Below are 21,527 nucleotides of genomic sequence, written 5' to 3'. Positions count from 1 at the left end.
TTTTTTTTTTGAGACGGAGTCTCACTCTGATGCCCAGCTGGAGTGCAATGGTGCCATCCACGCTCACTGCAACCTCTGCCTTCCAGGTTCAAGCAATTTTCCTGCCTCAGCTTCCCGAGTAGCTGAGATTACAGGCGCCTGCCACCATGCCTGGCTAATTTGTGTATTTTTAGTAGAGACAGGGTTTCATCATGCTGGCCAGGCTGGTCTTGACCTTAGGCGATCCTTCTGCCTTGGCCTTCCAAAGTGCTGGGATTACAGGCGTGAGCCACTGCGCCTGGCCAATCATTTTTTTATTGTTTCAAAATGGTTTTGATTTTTTTTTTAGGATGAAATAACTATTTTCATATTTTAGACAGTTAGGAAAATAAGGACTAATGTAGAAGTACAATTACCTTATATTAGAGAAAATTCACTTTTATTTTATACATTTTCATCTGGATCTCTTTTTTTTTTTAATAGAATTTGGATTGTAATTGTAAATATGGTGTTAAACATTACATTTATCACTTAATTGATTTTGATCAATTTTCCATAAGATTAGTTAATGAGACTTTTAATGCTTTATTGTCATTTGGATATATTCCAGTGTATGTGATGTACTGATATTTATTTGAGCTTCTACGGGTGAGGACTTAGGCTATTTCTAATGTTTTGCTCTAAATTAGATCTGTGTGCATAAAACTTTATTTACTTCTCTGCTTATTTCGTAAAGGCAGATCCTTAGAACTGGAACTAAATCAAAGTCTTAGTTCCAGAGACTGAGGCAGGAGGATCACTTGAGGTCAGGAGTGTGAGACCCCTGTCTCTACAATTTTTTTTTTTCCCGATACAGAGTCCAGCTCTGTCACCCAGGCTGGAGTGCGGTAGCATGATCTCAGCTCACTGCAGCCTCCATCTCCCAGGTTCAAATGATTCTGGCGCCTCAATCTCCCAAGTAGCTCAGACCACAGGTGTCCGCCACCATGCCCAGCTAATTTTTGTACTTTTAGTAGAGATGGGGTTTCACCATGTTGGCCAGTCTGGTCTCAAACTCTTGACCTCAGGTGATCTGCACACGTGCCTTGGCCTCCCAAAGTGCTGGGATTTTTAGGGATGAGCCACCATGCCCAGCCTCTACAAAAAAAAATTTCATTTTTGGGGAGATGGAGTTTTGCTCTTGTTGCCCAGGCTGGAGTGCAGTGGCAGGATCTCGGCTCACTGCAACCTCTGCCTACTAGGTTCAAGGGATTCTCCTGTCTCAGCCTCCCAAGCAGCTGGGATTACAGGTGTGTACCACTATGCCCAGCTAATTTTTGTATCATTAGTAGAGATAGGGTTTCACCATCTTGGCCAGGCTGGTCTGGAACTCCCGACCTCAGGTGATCCACCTGCATCAGCCTCCCAAAGTGCTGGGATTACAGGCGTGAGCTACTGCGCTCTGCCAAAAATTTTTTAAAAAATTAGCCAGGTGTGGTGGCATGTGCTTTGCTACTTGGGAGGCTGAGGCAAGAGGGATTGCCTGAGCCAGTGAGCCCAGGAGTTTGAGGCTCCAGTGAGCTGTGTTCACACCACTGCCCTTTAAATATTTTACTGAAAGCTACATTGAAGGTAGAACATCAAATACAGTCTAAGCTCCAAGATTCTGACTCCAGATAAAAAAGTTACTGATCGGGCACCTGCAATTCCAGCTATTCGGGAGCCTGAGGCAGGAGAATCGCTTGAACCTGGGAGGTAGAGGTTGTAGTGAGCAGAGATGGTGCCATTGCACTCCAGCGTGGGCAACTAGAGCAAGACAGCATCTCAAAATAAATACATAAAAAGTTGCTGATACAGTCTGGCACTGTGGCTCATGCCTGTAATCCCAGCACTTTGGGAGATTGAGGTGGGTGGATCCCGAGGTCAGGAGTTTGAGACCAGCCTGGCCAACATGGTGAAACCCTGTCTCTACTAACAATACAAAAATTAGCCGGGAGTGGTGGCGTGTGCCTATAATCCCAGCTACTCAGGAGGCTGAGGCAGGAGAATTGCTTGTTCCTGGGAGGCGGAGGTTGCATTCAGCTGAGATCACGCCATTGTACTCCAGCCTGGGTGACAAGAACAATACTCAAACTCAAAAAAAAAAAAAGTTACTGATAGGACTAGACTGTATCTTTTAGGTGTATTGAGGCAGAGAAAATTTTTGAGAACTGGTGGATTAGAGAAGTAGAAGCTGCCGTAGGTTTAAGAGTTGCACTAATACAGCTTTTCATAGGCCTCTATTGCCTCTGGTTTCTCAAAATGGTTTTGGTTTTCATATTTTAACCCTTGTGGCAGCGGACAAACATAAATTGCAGAGATTCCTGACTGCTGACATGGCCCTGGTGGTGACAGTCTATGCACCAATCACTTTTCCTCCTGCATCTGTGCTGCTTTTCAAGCAGAAAAGCAATGGTAAGTTGAGCCACAGAGATGAACAGACCCTGCAGGCCCTTAATAGGATGAACACTGTTCTCTTCTGTATTTAGATTTGGGAGCCAAATGGTATGGAGAAGGTAATGATGGTTTTCAAAATACAGTAAGTCTTCGCTTAACGTTGTTAATAGAACAATGAAAACTGCAACTTTTAAGTGAAACAGTATATAGCCAGTCTTCAAATAACTGCCTTTTGTTCAACATCCTTTCCTTGTAACAACTGATGAGAAAAAATATGGTTTTGTTATACATCATTTCTCTTAAAGTACAAGTTTTCAAGAACCTATTGACAAGGTTAAGTGTGGACTTAACAGTTTACCAATCTTAGCCTCAGACTGGGCTAGGGCAGGGATGACAAACCAGGCTCTTAAATGGGTCTTTAGATGGACTGGGGCAATAAATGAAGACCTTGGCCTGTAAATTCCTAAATAGCTTCTTTGCTTTTGCGCTTTAGGAATGCACAGCCTCATTGCTACAGGCCACCTTATGTCAGTAGATCCAGACAGAATGGTCATCAAGAGAGTTGTTTTGAGCGGTCATCCTTTCAAAATTTTTACTAAGATGGCAGTAGTACGTTACATGTTCTTCAACAGAGGTAGGTATGAAGGAGAAGGATGGGATCTGATTGCCTTTGTGGTATGAAGGTTGGGTTTACATTTTGTAGGTAAATATTTCATCTAGGTGTTTTATGTGTTTGATTCTAAGAGGATGTGCTGTGGTTTAAACCAGTGGAACTGAGAACAAAGTGGGGCAGGAGAGGACATATCAAGGAGCCTTTAGGTAAGGAAACATGGAATTTGGGACCATGTCTACATTTCTGCAGTGTTGCTAAATGACTATTGGGTTGGAAGTCATTGCTTTAAAATTTTCTACTTTTAATTTGACTGACTTGTTCTGTTTTCTTTCTAGGTACCCATGGCCACATGAAATGCAGCTTTGATGGGAAGCTAAAATCTCAAGACACAGTACTGATGAACCTCTATAAACGAGTTTTCCCCAAATGGACTTATGATCCATATGTACCAGAACCAGTACCCTGGGTGAAAAGTGAGAGTTCTTCAATAGTGCCTCAAGAGGGCATGGAGTAATGGATTCAAAGAGATTCCTTCTTACTGGTGCTAGCCAGTAGTCAGGGATGGGAGGCACAAGTTGTGATTGCGCAAAGTTTATTTTCTATGTCAGCCTGTCAGTCTGCTGCCCCATTCTGCAAGACTTTTTTTTAGCCTTGACAAAATGTCTCAGTTAAGTATGAAAGTTTTTCTACTACTTAGTCCAAAAAAACTATTAAATCTTAATGAAATAGCCACTCTCCATTAAGAATCTGATAACTAAGAGTTGACTGACTAGGAAACAAAATGTCTTCAGTATCTAAAGACACTGAATCCCACCATTTCCTCTTCTGTAAATTAAACAGAAACAGACTGATAAGCTGGCCTTTCAGCCTGCTTCACCCAAGTTATGGAGGAGGTTAAGTCTACATTTCCACCACTAAGCACAATACAAATGTTCTTTACTTCTGGGGAAACAGTTTGAAAATGTTGAGACAGCACAGCAGCCACTCCAACACCAGCTGTAGGTTCAATGAGTAGTTTCATCCTCTCCCACACCAGCTGGGTTGCACGCTGTTGATATGGAAGGGAGTAGGAATTAGTGAAAGGGGAGTCTAGTTGGTTTACTTATAAAGGTCAGATGAGAATATATGTCCAGTTTGAATTTTCTTATCACTGTATATACATGCTTCCCAAAGCTTTTCTTTAATTCTAACTCTGCTTCTGTCAAGAGGGTTGTCATTAGTACATCTAGGGTACCCTTCCATGTCATGAAGTTACCTAGTCAAGTTCCCATGGGTCACTTGCTACTCCTAACAGAAGGTTCTTCTGCTTAAGAAGTTATACCATGCTTTGTTATTTCTTTTCCTGTTGGAGTCTTACCTTAATTTCATCCTCTGTAACAGTGAAGATATCATCCACAAGGTCCCTGATAATAGGCCAGGTGTTCAAGCCAATGCTGGATTTGACACCATCTGCTATGGTTTCTGGAGGATAAAGATTGGGCATCAGTTCCCCCTTCAGCTTGGACTGGTAGCAATCATCTGCATTCAAGGGTTCAGCAGCATATACTTTCACACTAGGTTTCAGAGCCTGGGAAGAGGAATATTAAGACATCTTAAAACAAACCACAACATTGCCTGTATGTCTAAAAGAAAATAAGGGCAGGGTGTGGTGGCTTACGCCTGTAATCCCAACACTTTGGGAGCCCAAGGCAGGTAGATCAGCTGAGGTCAGGAGTTCGAGACCAGCCTGGCCAACATGGTAAAATGCAGTCTCAACTAAAAATACAAAAATTAGCCAGGCATGGTGGTGGGCACCTATAATCCCAGCTACTCGAGAGGCTGAGGTAGGAGAATCGCTTGAACTCAGGAGGCTTAGGTTGTAGTGAGCTGAGATCACACCACTACACTCCAGCCTGGGCAACAGAGCTAGACTGTCTCAAAAAAAAAAAAAGAAAAAATAGGAACAATAAGTAATACATTTCTGCCCAAGAGCCTTCCCTTTCATGGATGTAATGAAAATATTTTCAAGCACTTTATAAATTATATGTCTGATACTAGCCTTCCATTGCCTGGATCACATCTGATTCTCCTGGTAATTTGAGAAAAGGGTAGCCTCTTGGTATGGATAGTAGCTTGATGACATGGAATTCAGGGAAAAGACTGATGGTGTCACTTATGGTAAGTGCTTTTGTGCTGTAAAATTGTCATGGATTAAGAAGAGAGTTGGCCAGGTGCAGTGGCTCACACCTGTAATCCTAGCACTTTGGGAGGCCAGAATAAGAGGACTGCTTGAGCCCAGGAGTTCAAGACCAACCTGGCCAACATAGCAAGACCCCATCTCTTAAAAAAAATAAAAATACTAAAAATAATAAATAGGCCAGGCGCTGTGGCTCACGCCTGTAATCCCAGCACTTTCGGAGGCCAAGGCAGGCAGATCACGAGGTCAGGAGTTCAAGACCAGCCTTACCAACGTGAAACCCCATCTCTACTGCAAAAAAAAAAAAAAAATACGAAAAAATTAGCGGGGTGTGGTGGCATGTGCCTGTAATCCTAGCTACTCAGGAGGCTGAGAGGAGAATTGCTTGAGCCTGGGAGGTGGAGGTTGCAGTGAGCCAGGATCGCATCACTGCACTCCAGCCTGGGTGACAGAGCAAGAGTCTGTCTTGAAAAAAAAAAATAATAGTAAATAGAGTAGTGAGGCAGAGACGGGCCTTCATCTCAAGTCCCAAAGGAATAGGGGGAAGAAATGGTAATGTGTACAGAATTTTGAGCACGTGTATACAAATCATTTATGATGTAAAATAAATCCTCTGCTTGAAGTAGGGAATCTTCGAGAAGTTGCTCACCTTAATTGTAATTGCTATTCCAGCAACCATTCCTCCTCCACCTACAGGTACCACCAGTGCATCCACCAAAGGAACCTTTAGTGAAAAGAATATAAACTGTAAGTAGGCCTATTAGTAAGTAATTTTATATTTAATGTGTACATATAAAATAATTGAATATAGCCCAACAGCTTTACCAGTAGCTAAACAGGAAGAACTCGGCTATTTTACCTGGTTCAGCACTTCCAGGGCAATTGTCCCTTGTCCAGCTATCACTGCAGGCTCCTGGTTGGGATGTACCATGATGCCTTCTGTTTCTTCTATAACTCTTTTTGCAACATTTTCTCTGGACTGAAAGTACATTAATTTAGTTTAATTGACTTGTATTTAATAGAGTCCCCAACAAGTACCATTTGGTCATTCAACATTTTATTGACCATCTACTTTTTTCAGACTTTGTTCAGGTACTAGAGATATATATGTTAATAAACAAAATATCTCTGCCCTCAAGGGGGTTATATTATATGGTAGAGATGGGTGAAGTAAATATATGGTATGTCTAAGTGCAATGGAGTAAAATGAAGGAATTTATTTCATAAAGGGTAGCCAAGAAGAGCCTCTAGTAAAGTGACATTTTAAAAGATCTGAACAAGTGCTGTGGATGTCCAGAATATTCCAGGGAGGGGGTAATAGTGCAAAGATTACAAAGTAGGAGTGCTTGGCCTTTCTGAGGAACAGCTGTAAAGGTTAGTATGGCTGGCACAGAGAGGGCAAGGCTGGGTGCAGTGGCTCATGCCTATAATCCCAGCACTCTGGGACGCCAAGGTGGGCGAATCACTTCAGGTCAGGAGTTCAACACCAGCCTTGCCAACACGGTGAAACCCTGTCTCTACTAAAATACAAAAGTTAGCCAGGTGGGGTGGCACGTGCCTGTAATCCCAGCTACTCTGGTGGCTGAGGCATGAGAATCTCTTAAACCCAGGAAGCAGAGGCTGCTGTGAGCTGAGATCAAACTACCGCACTCCAGCCTGGGTTGGACAGAGCGAGACCCTGTCTCAATAAAAGAAGATGAGGGGCTGGGTGCAGTGGCTTACGCCTGTAATCCCAGCACTTTGGGAGGCCAAGGCAGGTGGAACATGAGGTCAGGAATTTGAGGCCAGCCTGGCCAATATGGTGAAACCATGTCTCTACTAAAGAATCAAAAATTAGCTGGGCGTGGTGACACACGCCTGTAGTGTCAGCTACTCGGGAGGCTGAGGCAGAATTGCTTGAACCCAGGAGGTGGAGGTTGCAGTGAGCAGAGATCGTGCCATTGCACCCCAGCCTGGGTGACAGAGGGAGATTCTATCTCAAAAGAAAAAAAAAAAAAGATGAGGTCAAAAAGATAGGAATGTTTGAGTTCATCCAGGGCTTAGATGATTGCAAGAACTCTGGTTTCCACTGTGTATGAGATGGGAAACCAACAGAAAATTTTGACTTGAAAAGAGATGAGTTCTGACTTTGTTAAATGGAGAGCTCTGGTTGCTCAAAAAACCCTCTAGTGGGGCAAAGGTGGATGCAGTGAGACCAGTTTGGCTACTGAATTGAATATAGGTGACAATTGATGTTGGTTTGAATCAGGGTGGTTAACGGTAGACACAGAAGCACTTGGGTTATGGAAGTATGTTGAAAGCAGACTGAGATTTGGATGTGGGGTATGAGAGGGTTATCAAAGATGATTCCTGGCTATGTGCAGTGGGTCATGCCTGTGAGCCTAGCATTTTGGGAGGGCAAGGTGGGAGGATTGCTTGAACCCAGGGGTTTGAGACCAGCCTGGGCAACCGTGAGACCCTGTCTACAAAAAAAAAAAGGAATTAGGTGTGGTGGCATGCACCTGTAGTCCTAGCTACTCAACAGGCTGAGGCAGGAGGATCCCACAACATAGGAAGACTCCATCTCTAACAAAAAAAAATTTTTTTTCAGAAACACAAAGATGACTCCAACTTTTTTTGTTTGAGTTACTAGAAGAATAAAAATTGCCATTTACTAAGATGAGAAAGCCTGGAAGGGAAGAAATACAGGGAAGTAAGATCAGGAGTTTGGTTTTAAATGTAGTTTGAGATGCCTTTTAAGACATCAAGTGGGGACCGGGCGCGGTGACTCAAGCCTGTAATCCCAGCACTTTGGGAGGCCGAGACGGGCGAATCACAAGGTCAGGAGATCGAGACCATCCTGGCTAACACGGTGAAACCCCGTCTCTACTAAAGAATACAAAAAAACTAGCCGGGTGAGGTGGCGGGCACCTGTAGTCCCAGCTACTCAGGAGGCTGAGGCAGGAGAATGGCGTAAACCCAGGAGGCAGAGCTTGCAGTGAGCTGAGATCCGGCCATTGCATTCCAGCCCGGGCAACAAACAGCCTGGGCAGCAGAGCCAGACTCCATCAAAAAAAAAAAACCAAAAAAACAAAAAAACAGAGTGAGACTCCGTCTCAAAAAAAAAAAAAGGACATCAAGTGGGAAAGTTAGGTAGCTGTTGGATATAAAAGTCGGCTGTTAAGGGGAGAGAAGTTGGAGTTGTTAGACCATAGGTAATAATTTAAGCAATGAGACTAACGAGATCTTGTGAGTGTAGATAGAGAAAAGGTTGAGCATGTAACAGAAATAAAGAGGAAACCACAAAGGAGGCGGAGAAGGAGCAGCCGGTAAGGTAGAAAGAGCTGGTAAGGTAGAAATGAAAGCTGTTAAGGTGGTACCAAACACTGCTCTCCTTACCTCATCACTAGGTTCACAGTATACAATTGACGCTCCGTAGGCTTGTATTGCAAGTTTTTTACAGTCTGGAGCTGTCTGGGGCACCACAATATAAGCAGGAATTCCTGGGAGAGAAAAACATGTTTGGTTACTACAAGTCAGGAGAATTTAAAACAGAAACTTATGTGGTCAGGTGTGGTGGCTCATGCCTGTAATCCCAGCACTTTGGGAGGCTGAGGTGGATGGATCACAAGGTCAGGAGATCAAGACCATCCTGGCTAACACGGTGAAACCCTGTCTGTACTAAAAATACGAAAAAAGAAAAAATAGCCAGGCATGGTGGTGGGCGTCTGTAGTCCCAGATACCTGGGAATGAGGCAGGACAATGGTGTGAACCCGGGAAGTGGAGCTTGCAGTGAGCTGAGATCATGCCACTGTACTCCAGCCTGGGCAACAGAGCGAGACTCCCTCTCAAAAAACAAACAAACAAACAAACAAAGATGTTCAGCCAGGTGTTGTGGCTCATGCCTGTAATCCTGGCACTTTGGGAGGCCAAGGCGGGTGGATTGCCTGAGCCCAGGAGTTCAAGACCAGCCTGGGCAACATGGTGAAATTAGTATTTTGTATTTGTAAAATAGAGAACATTAGCCAGGCCCAAGCCTGCACCTGTAGTCCCAGCTACTCAGGAGGCTGAGGCAGGAACCTGGGAGGTGGAGGTTACAGTGGGCTGAGATCACGCCACTGCTCCCCAGCCTGGGTGACAGAGCAAGACTTGTTTTCAAAAAAAAAAAAAAAGTAAAAAGAAACTGATGTTCATATTGCTTGCAATCAGATGGAGATTTCTTTGGAAAGTTACTTCCCAAAGCTATCATCACTCTCATGGAAATGAAGGACACTTTTCCCCTCCTTTCTCATGATCTACCCAGTACCTTGAGAAATCAAGTACCTTCCAGTTTGGCAGCATAGGTGAGAGCCTGGCCATGGTTTCCACTGCTGTGAGTAACAACAGCTTTCGGCTTCCCTTCTAAAGCATCAGGAACCAAGCTTCTGACGGCATTAAGAGCACCACGAATCTAAAAAAGAGGGATGGTGAATTCACATATTTGATTAAAACACTGTTTTGAAAAGCAAGGAGCTTTTCTAGATTTTCTATACTTAACATGCACGTCCAATCTGTCACCAAATCTTATCGATTTACCTTCTAAATATCTCATGTGCATCTTTATTTTTTTATTTTTCATGTTTTTGAGATGGAGTCTCTGTTACCCCGGCTGGAGTGCAGTGGCCCGATCTCAGCTCACTGCAACGTCTGCCTCCCCACACCGCACCAACCACCAGGGTCGGGTTCAAGTGATTCTCCTGCCTCAGCCTCCCAAGTAGCTGGGATTATAGGCCCCTGCCACCAAGCCTGGCTAAATTTTTTTTTTTAGACCTAGTCTCGCTCTGTTGTCACCCAGGCTGGAGTGCAGTGCTGCGATCTCGGCTTACTGCAAGCTCCACTTCCTAGGTTCACACCATTCTCCTGCCTCAGCCTCCCGAGTAGGTGGGACTATAGGCGCCCACCACCATGCCCGGCTAATTTTTTAAAATTTTTAATAGAGATGGGGTTTCCCTGTGTTAGCCAGGATGGTCTCAATCTCCTGACCTCATGATCCACCTGCCTCAGCCCCACAAAGTGCTGGGATTACATGCGTGAACCTCCGCACCTGGCCTTTTTCATTTTTATTTATTTATTTATTTTTGAGATGGAGTCTTGTTCTATCGCTCACGCTGGAGTGCAGTAGTGCAATCTCAGCTCACTGCAACCTCCGCCTTCTGGGTTCAAGCGATTCTCCTGCCTCAGCCTCCCAAGCAGATGGCATTACAGGTCCTGGCACCAAGACCGGCTCATTTTCTATTTTTAGTAGAAAGGGCTTCGCCAAGGCCAGGCGCTGTGGCTCACGCCTGTAATCCCAGCACTTTGGGAGGCCAACGCGGGCGGATCACGAGGTCAGGAGATCAAGACCATCCTGGCTAACACGGTGAAACCCCATCTCTACCAAAAATACAAAAAGAAATTAGCCAGGCGTGGTGGTGGGCGCCTGTAGTCCCAGCTACTCTGGAGGCTGAGGTAGAATGGCGTGAACCTGGAAGGCGGAGCTTGCAGTGAGCTATCGCGCCAGTGTACTCCAGCCTGGGGGACAGAGCGAGACTCTGTCTCAAAACAAAACAAAATAAAGCATTTCATCATGTTGGTCAGGTTGGTCTCGAACTCCTGACCTCAGATGATCCACCTGCTTCAGCCTCTCAAAGTGCTGGGATTACAGGTGTGAGCCACCGTGCCTGGCATGTATTTGTATTTTTTGTAGACAGGGTTTTGCCCTGTGGCCCAGGCTTACATCTTTTATATTCATAATGTATCCATGTGTAGCAAGTTGATACAGTGAATGCTTAAACTTGGGTCATATACAGAGTGATCACACTTTCCAATTTGCCTACAACAGTTTGGGTGTCTCAGTTTAGACATTTCAGGTTGCTTCTTTTAGTCTGAAACATATCCTAGTTTGGATAATAAATTATGTCTTAGTTTAGACGGTAAGTGATGGTATATATAATAAAGTCATGCTTTCCTTAAGGATGGGGATATGTTTTGAGAAATGCATGATTTGGCAATGTCATCACTGTATGTGCATCACAGAGTGTACTTTTATACAAACCCAGCTGTTACAGCCTATTGCTCCTAGGCTGCAAACCCTGTGTAGCATGTTACTATGCTGAATACTGTAGGCAGCTATAACACAATGACAAGTATTTCTGTATCTAAACACAGAAACGGTACAGTAAATGTGTGATATTATAACCTTATGGGGCCAAGGACCACCATCATATAGGTGGTCTGTCATTGACTGAAACGTTATGTAGAACATGACTGTATTTTATGTATATACTATATATAATACACACACATACATATATAAAAATTACTTGGATAGTTATATATATGATCTTAATTATAAGGATTTTGTGACTGTGTAAAGTGGCTTATCAACACTATGATGCCAGGTAAAACAAGAACTTGAAAGGAAAATTTCTGTAACCTTTTTTCCAACCGTATAAAGGCATTAATTTACTTCTCTGCCTGTCTCGTTGGGTGGTCAGAATCAAATTGACACGTGAAGGGGTTTGAAAACAAACATGATACGCTGAGAAAAAGGATTGTTACCTTAAAAGATCCTGTCTTCTGGAAGAGCTCACATTTGAAGAAAAGATTGCGCCCTGTTAGTTGATTCAAAATGGAGCTTGTTAGCACTGGTGTGAGGTGGATAGAATCTTGAATGTTGATATGAGCTTTTTCAACATCAGCAAAGGAGATGCAGTACTGAGCACACATGGTTCTGAAACCCAGGAATAAGAAAGGGGTCAAAGCAAAGTCCGAGACATGTTTATTGAAGAGATTTTGAAAACACGTAACAGAATAGACCTGGGGCCTGTGGTGTCATGTGGAAACTCTCCATTGCTGGAGTGCCAGAATTTCTCTACAAGAGATTTGACTTGAAAGCTGAACAAAGCTTTTCTGGTGAAGCTTTGAGGGAAGTTAACTGATGGTGATTACGGATGGCTGAAGCCCATTCCCCACCACACCACCCATCTCTTAGCACTGTTGGCACTGCCACTGGTCTCTACCTTCCTTTTTTTTTGAGACGGAGTCTTGCTCTGTAGCCCAGGCTGGAGTGCAGTGGCACGATCTCGGCTCACTGCAAGCTCCACCTCCCGGGACCCGGTTCAAGCAGTTCTCCTGCCTCAGCCTCCCGAGTAGCTGGAATTACAGGAATGTGCCATCATGCCCAGCTAATTTTTGTATTTTTAGTAGAGACAGCGTTTCACCATGTTGGCCAGGCTGCTCTTGAACATCTGATCTTACAGGCGTGAGCCACTGTGCCCCGCTCCACCTTTCTTTTAATCATTGTTGTGAAGCTACTTGAATGAACTGGATTCAATTTTTATATTATTTTTAATTTATAAATTTAATTTTTTAATTTTTTTTTTTTTTTTTTTTTAGACGGAGTCTCGCTCTGTCGCCTGGGCTGGAGCGCAGTGGCCAGATCTCAGCTCACTGCAAGCTCCACCTCCCGGGTTTATGCCATTCTCCTGCCTCAGCCTCCAAGTAGCTGGGACTACAGACGCCCGCCACCTCGCCCGGCTAGTTTTTTGTATTTTTTAGTAGAGACGGGGTTTCACCGTGTTAGCCAGGATGGTCTCGATCTCTTGACCTCGTGATCCGCCCGTCTCGGCCTCCCAAAGTGCTGGGATTACAGGCTTGAGCCACCGCGCCCGGCCCAATTTTTAAATTTTTAATAAACATTTAATAAATTGTTTATTGATAAAGGAAAAAATAGCTAGACTTTTCCATTTAAATAACGATGTTCATTTTCTTTATTTCCCTCTGCATTTTCTTTTTTTGTGTTTTGAGATGGAGTTTCGCTCTTGTTGCCCAGGCTGGAGTGCACTGGTGCAATCCTGGCTCACCACAACCTCTGCCTCCCGGGTTCAAGCGATTCTCCTGCCTCAGCCTCCTGAGTAGCTGAGATTACAGACATGTGCCACCATGCCCAGTTAATTTTGTATTTTTAATAGAGATGGGTTTCTCCACGTTGGTCAGGCTGGTCTCGAACTCTCGACCTCAGGTGATCCACCTGCCTCGGACTCCTAAAGTGCTGGGATTAGAGGCATGAGCCACCGTGCCCAGCTCCTTCTGCATTCTAAATATACATTATGTAATAGTTAAAGCAAGCATTTTGTTTACTCCTACTACATTTGGCTCAGTTTATTTACAATTTTCATAATTATAATTTTCAATAACTACATTAAGCTTCCACTTTCCACTGTTTATTGTAGTAGTTAAATATGAAGTTTCCCTATTTTTCCTTATTACAAAAGAATCTATCTTCATTAGAAAACCGAGTTAATCTGAAAATACAGAGATACAAAAAGAACAAGAAAATAGACACGAAACCTTCCTACTTAAAGACAGTTGCTATCTAGTGGTTTACCTTTCCAGGCTCAACTACATATGAAGACAAAACTCTTTGGTAGGTTTGGTAACTTGTTTTTATCAGACAATAATATGAATATCAGTGAATCTCATCAGTGAGTGCATTTATCCACTTTTTTTTTTTTTTTTGAGATGGAGTTTCGCTTTGTCACCCAAACTAGAGTGCAGTGGCATGATTGCGGCTCACTGCAACCTCTTCCTCCCAGGTTCAAGCAATTCTCCTGCCTCAACCTCTGGAGTTGCTGGGATTATAGGCACCCGCCACCACACCCAGCTAATTTTTATATTTTTAGTAGAGGCGGGGTTTCACTATGTTGGCCAGGCTGGTCTCTAACTCCTGACCTCAGGCAATCCACCTGCCTCAGCCTCCCAAAGTGCTGGGATTACAGGCGTGAGCCACTGTGCCTGGCTTTATCCAACTTTTAAAATGACAAAAATACAATAATTTAGCTGGGTGCAGTGACACATGCTGGTAGTCCCCTCACTTGGAAGGCTGAGGCAGGAGGCTTGCTTGAGCCCAGGAGTGTATTATGATCATGCCTAGGAATAGCCACTGTACCGTGGCCTGGGCAACGTAAGCAAGACCCTATCTCTTGAAAAAATCATAATTTTAAGTTTACATAGCTCAAATGAACATTTGGATTTCCTTTTGTTGTTGTTGGCTGTAAGAATGATGTAATGAATAGCCTTGTTGCAAGATTTTTGTGTACCTCCCTCAGTCCTTAGGGTAGATTTCACCAAATGGTATTTTGTATCAAAAGGTATGCACATTTATAAGACATCTGATACCCACTGCCAAACTCATCTCCAGAAGGGTCCTATATTACATCAATTTGGACTCCCAACAACAATTTTAATGGCATGCTTATTTTCCTTCATTCTTTCTATATCATTTTTATGTCACTTGAATTATGTCTAGTAGTTGTTTTATTTTTGAGACAGAATCTCGCCCTGTCACCCAGGCTGGAGTGCAGTGGTGGGATCTTGGCTTACTGCAGCCTCCGCCTCCCAGGTTCAAGTGATTCTTCTGCCTCAGCCTCCCAAGTCGCTGGGACTACTGGTGCCTGCCACCACACCCGGCTAATTTTTTGTATTTTTAGTAGATACGGGGTTTCACCGTGTTAGCCAGGATTATCTCCATCTCCTGACTTTGTGATCCACCCACCTCGGCCTCCCCAAGTGCTGGGATTACAGGTGTGAGCCACTGTGCCCGGCCTGAACATTTTTTTTCTGTATCTTGGCCACTTGTTCTTTTCTGAATTTTTTTTTTTTTTTTTTTTCCAGATAAGGTCTCACTCTGTTGTCCAGTGGCTCATTTATGGTTCACTACAGGTTCAAACTCTTGAGCTCAAGTGATCTTCCCGCTTCAGTCTCCCAAGTTCCTGGGACTATGACTGTGCACCATCATACCCGGGCTAATTTTTTAAAATTTTATTTTAGTTGAGAGGAAGTCTTGCTGTGTTGCCCAGGCTGGTCTCAAACCCCTGAGCTCAAGTGATTCTTCTGCCTTGGCCTCCCAAAGTGCTGGGATTATAGGCGTGAGGCACTGTGCCTGGCCTTCTTAATCTTTAACACACCATTTACTGACAGAATCCTTTTCCTCTGAAATGCTATCTTTATAAAAAATTAAATTTCTGTGAATGCTTGGGGCTATTGTATTTTGTTCCATTGGCCAGACTGCCAATTCTTTTTCCTATTATATACTGTATTAATAAATTCTCCCTTGATTACTCTTTCTAAAATTCATTGGCTTTTCTCACACATCAATTCTTCCAGGTGAACTAGAATTCCTTTGTAAAAGTTGCCAGAAATTCCACTGTAAAGATGTATAAATGAATTGGGGGCATTATTTATTTACTGAGATGGGGTCTCTATCATCCAGGCTGGAGTGCATTGGCATGATCTCAGCTCACTGCAACCTCTCCATCCCAGGCTCAAGCAATCCTCTCACCTTAGCCTCCTGAGTAGTTGGGACCACAGGTGCGTTGTGCCACCATGCCTGGCTAATTTCTATATTTTTTGTAGTGACAAGCTTTTGCCATGTTGCCCAGGCTAGTCTTGACCTTCTGAGCTTAAGTAAGTGATCCACCCACCCTGGTCTCCCGAAGTGCTGGGATTATAGGCGTGAGCCACCATGCCAGGCCTGAAGACTCAATATTTTTATTTTTTTATTTTTTGAGACAGAGTCTCGCTCTGTCGCCCAGACTAGAGTGCAGTGGCGTGATCTCGGCTCACTGCAAACTCCGCCTCCCGGGTTCACGCCATTCTCCTGCCTCAGCCTCCCAAGTAGCTGGGACTACAGGCGCCCGCCACCACGCCCGGCTAATTGTTTGTTTGTATTTTAGTAGAGACAGGGTTTCACTGTGTTAGCCAGGATGGTCTCGATCTCCTGACCTCATGATCCGCCCGTCTCGGCCTCCCAAAGTGCTGGGATTACAGGCGTGAGCCACCGCGCCCGGCCGACTCAGTATTTTTTAATGTCAATTATGCCCCCTCGGCTGGGCACAGTGGCTGGAAGGTTGCTTAAACCCAGGAGTTCAAGGCTACCGTGAGTTATGATTGCACCACTGCAAAAGCAAGAACCTGTCTATTAAAAAACAAAACAAAACAAAAAAAACAAGGGAGCAAAAAATAGTTGGCTGGGCGTGGTGGCTCATGCCTGTAATCCCAGCACTTTTGGAGGCCAAAGCGAGTGGATTACCTGAGGTCAGGAGTTCGAGACCAGAATGACTAACATGGTGAAATCCCGTCTCCATTAAAAAAACAAAAATTAGTGGGAGTGGTGGCATGTGCCTGTAGTCCCAGGTACTAGGGAAGCTGAGGCAGAAAAATCGCTTGAACCTGGAAGGCAAAGGTTGCAGTGAGCCGAGATCGTTCCACTGCACTCCAGCCTGGGCGACAAAGTGAGACTCTGTCTCAAAAAAACACAACAAAAAATTCCAAAAAACCATGCCAGGCCTGAAGACTCAATATTTTTATGAGTAAATGTCAATTATGCCCCCTTTGCAGGGTGCAGTGGCTCATACCTGTAATCTCAGCACTTTAGGTGGCCAAGGCGGGTGGACTGTTTGAGCTCAGGAGTTCATGACCAGCCTGGGCAACATGTTGAAACCCTATCTCTACCATACATACAAAAATTAGCTGTGCACGTGGCAGGCACCTGCAGTGGTAATTCTATGATAAACAGTATGGTACTTCCTCAAAAAATTGAACATTGAATCATCCTATGATCTAGCAACTCCATCCCTACATGTAGACCCTATCTCTCAATAACAACAACAAAACCCAAAATACAAAACACCCACTATCAAAAATAAGATATGATTTGGAGGTTGTAAATTGTCAGTCCTCTTAGTTGCAAGTGATAGAACCTCAATCTTAGTAGGCACAAGGTGAAGGTGTTGAGATTGACTAGCTCATGGAATCCATGAAGAGTTGAACAAACCATGGTAATGGGAGGAATATGAAGCTTCAGGAACAACTGGAACCAGAGATTTGAGAGCTTCCCAGACTCTTAGTCTCTCACCTCTGCTGCTTTCTGCATGTCGGCTTCTTTTTCACTGCAGGTGAGTTGGTTCCATATGGAACCAACTGACACATGGCTGCTGACAGCTCGTATGTTTTACATTTTATGGCTTCCACACTGGAGGCAAATTTTCTTTCTCAGTTTCAGTTCAAAAAATTCTGGGTAAGGATTCTGGTCCATCTTGGCCCAGCACCAGTGGCCAGGGTATGAGGTCATTTAAGACAACAGTATGCAATAGTTAGAAGTATTTACATAAACATGAAAAAGAAACAGAATGAGATCTTTAACACAGTATCAGGTACATTTAAAACATATACATACATAAAACAACATTACATATTACTGAAAGATACATGTATATTCAAAGACATATATGAAACACATTGGAGTGACTACCTAAGGAGAGAGAGAAAGAACATGAGTGGAAACTGGAATGAAGAGAAAAAAGATAAAATGAGAAAGGCCTTGTTAATGACAGTGTGGATAAATGAGTATGACTGGCTCAATTCTCTGCACCTGAGGGGACAATAGCAAAATAAAGGAGTGACGGAGGAAAGAAAACAAAGAAAAGAAAAAGTTTTTTTGAGTGGGAGTAAGGGGCATTTTCCAAGTGAAAATAAAGGGGAGAATGCTAGGGAGATGATTCCATACATGTTCATTATAGGAACAGAAGAGACATATCTTGATAGTGGATTGAATAGGGGAAAGAAGTGTGAAGAATAAATCCTGGGCCAGGCATGGTGGCTCACACCTGTATTCCCAACACTTTGGAAGGTTAATGTGGGAAGATTGCCAGAGGCTAGGAGTTTGAGACCAGCCTGGGTAACACAGGGAAACTCTGACTCTACAAATTATTATTATTATTATTTTGAGATGGAGTTTCACTCTTGTCACCCAGGCTGGAGTGCAATGGCGCAATCAGGGCTCACTGCAAACTCTGCCTCCCGGATTCAAGCGATTGTCCTGCCTCAGCCTCCCAAGTAGCTGGGATTACAGGCATGTACCACTACACCTAGCTAATGTTTTCTATTTAGTAGGGATGGTGTTTCACCATGTTGGTTGGGCTGGTCTCAAACTCCTGACCTCAGGTGATCCACCTGCCTTAGGCTCCCAAAGTGCTGGGATTACAGGTGTGAGCCATCACATCCGGCCAAATTTTTTTTTTTTTTGAGATGGAGTCTCACTCTGTCGCCAGGCTGGAGTGCAGTGGTGTGATCTTGGCTCACTGCAACCTCTGCTTCTTAGGTTCAAGTGATTCTCCTGCCTCGATCTCCCGAGTAGCTGGGATTACAGGTGCCCGCCACCATGTCCAGCTAGTTTTTGTATTTTTAGTAGAGATGGGGTTTCACCATGTTGGCCAGGCTGGTCTCGAACTCCTGGCCTCCAGTGATCTGCCCACCTTGGCCTCCTACAGTGCTGGAATTACAGGTGTGGGGCACCGGCTTGAATAGCTGGAATCCGGGAGGTGGAGGTTGCAGGGAGCCAAGATCGCGCCACTGCATTCCATTCTGGGTGACAGAGCAAGACTCCGCCTCAAAAAAAAAAAAAAAAAAAAAAAAGGAATAGTAATAACTACTCTTAGCAGATGTTCTAGGTCCCAAGTAATGGCCCGCGGCGCTAGTCCGGGCCTAAAATTGTTGTTTTTTAAAAAAATTCCAAATGCTTATTGTTTTCTAAAAAAATTCCAAATGCTTAGAATTTTTTGCTTAATTTGTGGCTATTCATTTCTAATTTTATTACTTTGTGCTCAGTAAAAACGACCTGTAGAATTTTTACTTTTAGAAACTGAATTCAGGGCTGGGAGCGGTGGCTCACGCCTGTAATCCCAGCACTTTAGGAGGTTGAGGCGGGTGGATCGCTTGAGGTCAGGAGTCCGAGAGCAGCCTGGTCAACATGGTGAAACCCCATCTCTACTAAAAATACAAACAATTAACCGGGCATGGTGGTGGGCGCCTGTAATCCCAGCTACTTGGGAGGCTGAGGCAAGAGAATCCCTTGAAACCAGGAAGCAGGTTGAGGTGAGACAAGATTGTGCCACTGCACTCCAGCCTGGACAAGAGTGAAACTCTGTCTCAAGCAACAAAAAACAAAAAACAAAAAAACTCAGCACCTTTCATTGTTAATCAGACCTAAATATGGTTGTCTTTCTTTTCATTTCTTTTTACCTGGTATTTCATGAATCCTTTAAATCTGAGAATTCAAAAATTTCCACCAACTTAGTAAATTTTCTTCTACTATTTGATTATTGCTCTTCTGCAGTCAGCTCTATTATCCCCTTCTGGAACTCACATTTAATTATTAATTTTTTGTACCCCTTCTCCATGTCTCCCATCTTTGTCTCTCAGTTTTTATCTATTACCTTTTCCTTCTGAGTTCAGGTAAATTTTCTTGAACTGGTTTAACTTTTGGCATATCTAATCTGCAGTTCACTGACACTGTTGCATTACATTGGCAGTGCCATTTGTCCTAAGAAAGTTTTCTTGTTTTCCATTATTTTTCCATCTTAAAAAAAAAAAATCATGCGATGGCCTCTCAAATTTCAATGTGAAACAGATTATTTTTTAACACTTCTTCCTATCTCTCAAATCTGGTGGCAAAGGCTGTCATTTGGTCTGACCACTCAAATGATTCCTCTTCTGAACTGTTGGATCTTTTCACCCATCCACTGACTTTCTCCTTATGCTTAACTTTCTGGTGACAAAATGTCATGTAAAAGGAACTGAAGGAGTTCTGTCAGAGGTTGTTGCAATCCCTTGGGCTCAGACTAAGGAATAATTGGTAACTATTCTGTGATGGGTGTGTTCTAAAAGCCTGTGGGGCTGTGAAGGAGCAACAGGTGGAGACAGGCAGCCTTGGGGAAGGGAGCTTCACCTCTGCACAGTTCTCCAAAAAAAGGTTCAAGTACTAGTCTTCTGGTATAGTTAAATTTTAAAGATGGGAAATTAAAAAGTCAACCTGAGATCGAGAGCAGTATTTTTTTTCAAGAATCCATAGTGACACAGAAACTCCCAAATTGACTGTTTTTTTTTTTTTTTTTTTTTTTTTGAGGAGGAGTCTCGCTTTGTAGGAGACTCCCGGGCTGGAGCGCAGTGGCGCGATCTCGGATCACTGCAGCCTCCACCTCCCGGGTTCAAGCGATCCGCCCGTCTCAGCCTCCCGAGTCGCCGGGATTACAGGTGCCAAATCGACTTATATACCTCCTGATGTACTCCCTTCCACACGATTCCAACTATATCGTATGTATTTTTTAAAAGTCAGGGGGCGGCCGGGCACAGTGGCTCACGCCTGTCATCCCAGCACTTCGGGAGGCCGAGGCGGGTGGATCACCTGAGGTCAGGAGTTCGAGACCAGCCTAGTGAAACCCCGTCTCTACAAAAAATACAAAAATTGGCCGGGCTTGGTGTCGTGCACCTGTAATCCCAGCTACTCGGGAGGCTGAGGCAGGAGAATCGCTTGAATCCGGGGGGGGGAGGTTGCAGTGAGCCGAGACCGCGCCACCGCCCCCCAGCCTGGGGGAAAGAGCGAGGCTCCGTCTCAAAAAAAAAAAAAAAAAAGAAAAAAGGTTTTGGGGATGTGGCTTGCTGTAATGAAAAAGGCTCTGGTAGGTACTTATCCACGGTGTCACTCTGGGCAATTTACTTCCGTTCTCTGGGATTCAGTTTCCTAACCTTAGAGAGGCTGAGGCGGGAGAATCGCTTGAACCCGGGAGGCGGAGGCTGCAGTGATCCGAGATCACGCCACTGCACTCCAGCCTGGGCGACACAGCGAGACTCCGCCTTAAAAAAAAAAAAAAAAAAAGGAATAGTAATAACTACTCTTAGCAGATCTTCAAGGTCCCAAGTAATGGCCCGCGGCGTTAGTCCGGGCCTGTGGCGGGCGAGCCTGGCCTAAGGTGTCCAGAGGAGCCCAGGCTCTGGGGTGTCTCTGTCAACCTGAGTCCCAGACTAGTACCAGTGTCCTCGGTGGCCACGACAACAGCAACGGCAGCCACCGCCGCAAACGCCCGCCCGGCCTGGCAAGGCCCGGCCTCGCCTCACCTCAGCTCCCCGCCGCCGCGCCTCCAGCTCCAGCCTCCGCGAGCCTCCCCGGCCTCACCTCTGCGCACGCGCAGCGCCCGCCCGCCCCGCCCAGGCTCGCGCTCCGGTCCCGCCCCTCTGGAATCGGCGTCGGGCGCTTTTCCTCCCAGCGCGGCCACCGTCGTTCGGCAAGGGAGGGCGGGAGGGGGCGGGGAAAGGCTGGGAGGTGGGCGAGCGCGCGCGCCGCCCGTCTGTGGTGGTTTCCTGGCTGCGCGCGGCGGTGGCGGAGTAGCTACGGCTGTAGCAGCAGCCGCGAAGATGGCGGAAGGGCTGGAGCGTGTGCGGATCTCCGCGTCGGAGCTGCGCGGGATCCTGGCTACTCTGGCCCCGCAGGCCGGGAGCAGAGGTGAGTC

The 21,527-nt window shown here is 44.8% G+C and overlaps 3 protein-coding genes across 9 annotated transcripts in view; 2 read left to right on the top strand and 1 right to left on the bottom strand.

The window, feature by feature from the left end:
- TSR1 (TSR1 ribosome maturation factor) overlaps positions 1-20,163 on the top strand; it is a 29,984-nt gene extending 9,821 nt beyond the window's left edge. Inside the window, exons 12-17 of one of the 3 annotated variants that reach the window (XM_026449605.1) lie at positions 2,296-2,412; positions 2,888-3,028; positions 3,139-3,213; positions 3,343-3,480; positions 5,880-5,930; positions 20,147-20,163. In XM_026449605.1, the coding sequence (XP_026305390.1) occupies positions 2,296-2,412; positions 2,888-3,028; positions 3,139-3,213; positions 3,343-3,480; positions 5,880-5,930; positions 20,147-20,148 (524 nt within the window). In that variant the 3' untranslated portion in view covers positions 20,149-20,163. Of the gene's footprint in view, positions 1-2,295; positions 2,413-2,887; positions 3,029-3,138; positions 3,214-3,342; positions 4,132-5,879; positions 5,931-14,856; positions 15,303-20,146 lie in introns of those variants that run through there. The other 2 variants (XM_026449604.1, XM_023184769.3) reach the window with 2 other exon arrangements.
- Positions 2,452-21,496, bottom strand: SRR (serine racemase). Of its 2 annotated transcripts, none has more exons than XM_023184777.3 (8): positions 21,136-21,496; positions 11,743-11,914; positions 9,487-9,613; positions 8,562-8,665; positions 6,043-6,162; positions 5,833-5,907; positions 4,365-4,574; positions 2,452-4,055 (listed from the first exon to the last, which is right to left on the bottom strand). In XM_023184777.3, the coding sequence occupies exons 2-8, from the start codon at positions 11,908-11,910 to the stop codon at positions 3,840-3,842; spliced, it is 1,020 nt and encodes a 339-aa protein (XP_023040545.1). In that variant the 5' UTR covers positions 11,911-11,914; positions 21,136-21,496; the 3' UTR covers positions 2,452-3,839. The 2 variants fall into 2 exon arrangements, with proteins under 2 accessions (XP_023040545.1, XP_026305392.1); XM_026449607.2 differs by lacking the exon at positions 21,136-21,496 and adding an exon at positions 17,099-17,963.
- Positions 20,873-21,527, top strand: part of SMG6 (SMG6 nonsense mediated mRNA decay factor) — a 246,956-nt gene continuing 246,301 nt past the window's right edge. For 3 of the 4 annotated variants that reach the window (XM_026449598.2, XM_026449600.2, XM_026449599.2), the window contains exon 1: positions 20,874-21,520. In XM_026449598.2, coding sequence (XP_026305383.1) covers positions 21,433-21,520 — 88 coding nt within the window. In that variant the 5' untranslated portion in view covers positions 20,874-21,432. Of the gene's footprint in view, positions 21,521-21,527 lie in introns of all 4 variants that reach the window. The other variant, XM_026449601.2, reaches the window with a different exon arrangement.

The sequence above is a fragment of the Piliocolobus tephrosceles genome, chromosome 16 (genome assembly GCF_002776525.5).
Source record: "Piliocolobus tephrosceles isolate RC106 chromosome 16, ASM277652v3, whole genome shotgun sequence".
Taxonomy (NCBI): domain Eukaryota; kingdom Metazoa; phylum Chordata; class Mammalia; order Primates; family Cercopithecidae; genus Piliocolobus; species Piliocolobus tephrosceles.
The sequence above is the reverse complement of the archived record's forward strand: the minus strand, read 5'-3'. Positions and strand labels throughout refer to the sequence as shown.

What these genes read in the sequence shown, in the direction of transcription:
- SRR (XM_026449607.2), bottom strand. Translation starts at nt 17,172, where the DNA reads ATGTGTCAGTTGGTTCCATATGGAACCAACTCACCTGCAGTGAAAAAG. An exon ending in CTATGCTGCCAAACTGGAAG is followed by an intron (nt 8,666 to 9,486) that starts GTACTTGATTTC and finishes TTTCTCTCCCAG; the next exon opens with GAATTCCTGCTTATATTGTG. An exon ending in CCCTGGAAGTGCTGAACCAG is followed by an intron (nt 5,908 to 6,042) that starts GTAAAATAGCCG and finishes TTTTCACTAAAG; the next exon opens with GTTCCTTTGGTGGATGCACT.